The 3,741-nt window shown below is 56.6% G+C and overlaps 1 protein-coding gene across 1 annotated transcript in view; it reads right to left on the bottom strand.

Moving 5' to 3' along the window:
- The window catches only part of DCLK3 (doublecortin like kinase 3), a 26,684-nt gene extending 23,038 nt beyond the window's left edge, over nucleotides 1-3,646 (bottom strand). Inside the window, 4 exon segments of the mRNA XM_077754499.1 lie at nucleotides 4-271; nucleotides 303-576; nucleotides 579-1,265; nucleotides 3,625-3,646. Of these exon segments, the coding sequence (XP_077610625.1) occupies nucleotides 4-271; nucleotides 303-576; nucleotides 579-1,265; nucleotides 3,625-3,646 (1,251 nt within the window).
- Between the last annotated feature and the right edge of the window lie 95 nt (nucleotides 3,647-3,741).

Below are 3,741 nucleotides of genomic sequence, written 5' to 3'. Positions count from 1 at the left end.
CGCGCGGCACAAGTCCATGAGCATGAGCGCGGCGTCGCGCTCGGCGAACTTGACGCTCTCGACGATGGCGTCGAAGAGGTCCCCGCCCTGCACGTACTCCATGATCAGGTAGATTTCCGCCTCGGTCTCGTACACCTCGTGCAGCTTCACGATGTTGGGGTGCGAGAGGCTCTGGATGATGAGGATCTCGCTGTCCACCATGTCCTCCTTGCCCTTGAGCTTGGCCTTGGCGATGATCTTCATGGCGTAGGCCTGCCGCGTCTCGCGGTGNCTTCGGGTCCCGGCCCCTGCCGGGGGTCCTGGGGCTGCTCCTGGGGCCCTCGCCCTTCCGCCCCTCCCCCCCGGCTGCAGGGCTGGCCTCGGGGGACCGCCGGCAGCTCCTGGCCCTCACCAGCTTCTCGGCCGCCTCGGCCCTGCGGCCCCTGCCCAGGTCCAGCTCGCTGGTCCCCAGGGACAGCCTCTCCCTCTTGCACTTCTCGCATCGGATGATCTCCCCCGACGTCCTCTCGATCTCCACCCCCAGGTGCTTCTCCCCGCTCGCAGGCCTCCCCAGGGTGGCTTCCCTGGGCGGCCTNCGGGCTCCCACTTGCCCGCGCCCCACTGCTTCTGGGGCCTCGCCCTGTCCCCCAGCGCCGGCTCCACGGCCTCCCCCCGGCCCTGGGCGCTGTCCGCCTCCCCACAGCGGTGACCCCCCCTCAGAGCCCTGCTGTAGAGCCTGCTCCGCAGCCTGGGAGAGGGGGCCCGGCTGTGCTGGGCCAGGGTCAGGGCCCGGGCTTTGCCGGGGTACAGCTCTTCTACAGCGACCTGAATGTTCTTCAGGGTCAACGGCTCTTTGCCCATGGCTATGAAGGCATCCCCTTCCCTGAAGAAGTCCGAGACGCTCCTGACCTCCTTGCCCTTGAGGTTAAAGAGCTTCCTCACGCGATCGTTCTTCCACCTGGGAAAGCCCAGGGCCTCGGAGATGTCGGCCAAGAGCTGCTCAAAGCTCTGCACCGACCGTCGGTTGAGGAGCAGGGTGACCTTCCGGAGCGGGTGCGCGCCCAGCTTCACCACGGTCACCACCCGGGGCTTCAGCGGGCTGCCCTCGCCGTGGGCGGGGTGAGGGCCGTTCTGAGGGCTGAACACGGGCACGACAGAGCCGCGCGGCCCCAGGAGTGGCTTCTCCAGGTTCCCGCGGCCGCCGGGCAGCCACGTGCCCTGCAGCTTCCGCTCCGTGATCCTCGAGCTTAAAGACTTCAGAGAATGGTCGCATAGGCCTCGGTGTCCTGCAAGAGGAAAATGACAACACTGTGTCAGTAGTGATGGGTTCCAAGGGCCCACTGGCCTTCGCCAAAACTTTGCTAAAGGTCACGGATTCTATGCCGGTTTATAGGTGTGATTGCTGAGGGTGTGTTTGAAGTGATGGAGGCTGCGCACTTGAGATCTTATCCGCAGACTCCCCTGAAGGAGACCGGGAGCGCAGGACAGAGGCAGCCTCGGGCCTGGGTCGCTCCTGTGTGCCTCCCAGGTCCCCCCAGCACGGGCCCCCCCGTTGAGAGTCCTCACTAGGCAAGGCCTGACCCTGGAAACAGCTTCTGCCACCCTGAAGTGAGCCGACTCGCAACCATGTACAACCGAGATCAAAGGGCCAACGTTTGCCTCCCAGGGGATACCAACAGCAGGTCAGAACATTCCGGAACTATGAACAACCCAACTCTCATCGACCTCTTAGCCAAGAAGAGTTTTCTCAGACTGACTTTCAGCTCCCTGGAGGTGAGGTGGTATGGGAAGAGGCGATGGCCACTGACTCCAAGGCAAATCTGGATTTGAATCCTGGCATGGCCACTACTTGTGTGAATGTGGGCAAGTTACTCAAGTTTCTGTCTTTTCAGCGGGGATGTAGGAGTGAGAAGAGCTTCCTTCCCTTTTTGTGAAGAGCAAATGGGAAAATGATTGCAGTTCACTTAAAGGGGAGTTTGGCACACAGTAAGGGCAGAGTTTGGAGTCTCAGTATCTCTTCTGTCTGCTGGGATCATTTCGGTGGGAATGTATTAGATTGGTGAGGCACAATGCACCTGGCATCACAAGAACTTACGGACCAACACAATGGGGTAGGTATTTCTTTTTTTTTTTTTTTAAATGTTNGTGAAATAAGTGTCAGTGTAGGTACCTAAACTTTCTCCTCCAAATGGCTTTTCCTCAAGGAAAGCTTGAATCATGAAAATATACTCGTTCTTGGGGCACCTGGAGGGCTCAGTCAGTTAAGCATCTGACTTCATCTCAGGTCATGATCTCACAGGTCGTGCATTCGAGCCCCGTGTCGGGCTCTGTGCTGACGGCTCAGAGCCTGGACCTGCTTCTGATTCTGAGTCTCCTTCTCTCTCTCTGCCCCTCCCCAGCCTGCACTCTGTCTCTCTCTCTCAAAAAATAAACATTTAAAAAATTTTAAATAAAAAAATATGCTTATTCTCAATGTATTTCCTCATATACCTCATAAATGAATAAGCAAGACATTGTATTTCCTGATCAACCGTGCCCAGCCAGAATAAGGGAGGCAAAAGTGTTTCAATTTCCGTTTCTGTCCAGGTCAGACAGAATCTGTCACTGACTTAAACCATGAGGGTGGGCTGTGGACACTTACATTACCCCAAAGGGTCCACGCGTCCTATCCTACATGTAGGCATCTGATGTTTATGCTTCTTTTAAAACGAAGTTAAAGATCATTATTTTTGTGTTCATTTGAATCGTAGCCGGGACCCCAGTTGTGCCTGGATTCGTGATTTGGCCCAGCATATTTGCACAGGATGCTTTCTGTTTTTTAATTACAGTGGAATCTGTTCTGAGATGATCCAGACACAGGTGTCAGATGAGATGACAAGCAGTGGCTGGACCGGCTGGTCTTCTCACATGCCGTACATTTAGGAGCTTAACACTCCCATTTACAGTCGACTGTCTATGGACATCGGGTCTTCTGTTCCTTCTCTTAATCTCTGTAATCTGCCTCTGTTTTTGTCTGAGAGAGGTTAGAGAGACCTACAGCAGCACTACTAGTTTGTATTTCCTCACGGGGAATGCCAAGGAACGTGACCTTCTCGAAGAGTGGGACCCGCTATACATATTCGTCGGGCTAAGTGAATGGAAAAGAATTCTCTACTCCAGGGAAGGGACGGGAGAGGGGTTTTCATGGAATCAAAAGTACAAGGGCGCATACATTAGGGAGGTGGGAAGAGGTCAGAACAGAAGGAGGTTCAGGAGCGTCCCAGAGAAGGGTCCAGATGGGGCGCCAGTGAGCCGTACAGGGTACCCATGGAAAAGGACAGCCACTGGCGGGGCTGACACACTGAGTGGTGGCCAGGGATGACAGACACGTGTACTGTGATGAAATCTGTGGCCTCACGGTCCCAGTGAAACTATGGAGTTTGGGTACGGCCCTGCGGTACCCAGAGTCGGGGTGGGGGAGGGGCCCGCTCCCTGGATGGCTGTGCCCAGCCCGATCCAGTAGACCTCACCTCAGGTCCAGCCCTGATGCCTGTGGCTGGGGGGGAACTGAGAACACCCCATCCCCAAGCCCAGGAGAGACTCACAAAAGTGGCCCCCATCCCGGGGCACAGACACAAAGTGTATGAAGGCAGAGCAACTCGGTACCTACTCCTCCACCATCAGGCATGCCCAGTGCCCTGCCCAGGCGAGCACAAGCTCATTCAACACCTCTGCAGTCAGGTCAGGGTCAGGACTGAGAGCTCAGTCCCTCACCTCTCCAGC

This window comes from Crocuta crocuta, unplaced genomic scaffold (genome assembly GCF_008692635.1).
Source record: "Crocuta crocuta isolate KB4526 unplaced genomic scaffold, BGI_CrCroc_1.0 scaffold70, whole genome shotgun sequence".
NCBI classification, from domain to species: Eukaryota; Metazoa; Chordata; class Mammalia; order Carnivora; family Hyaenidae; genus Crocuta; species Crocuta crocuta.
Note: the sequence above shows the minus strand (reverse complement) of the source record. Positions and strands in the feature narration are given on the sequence as shown.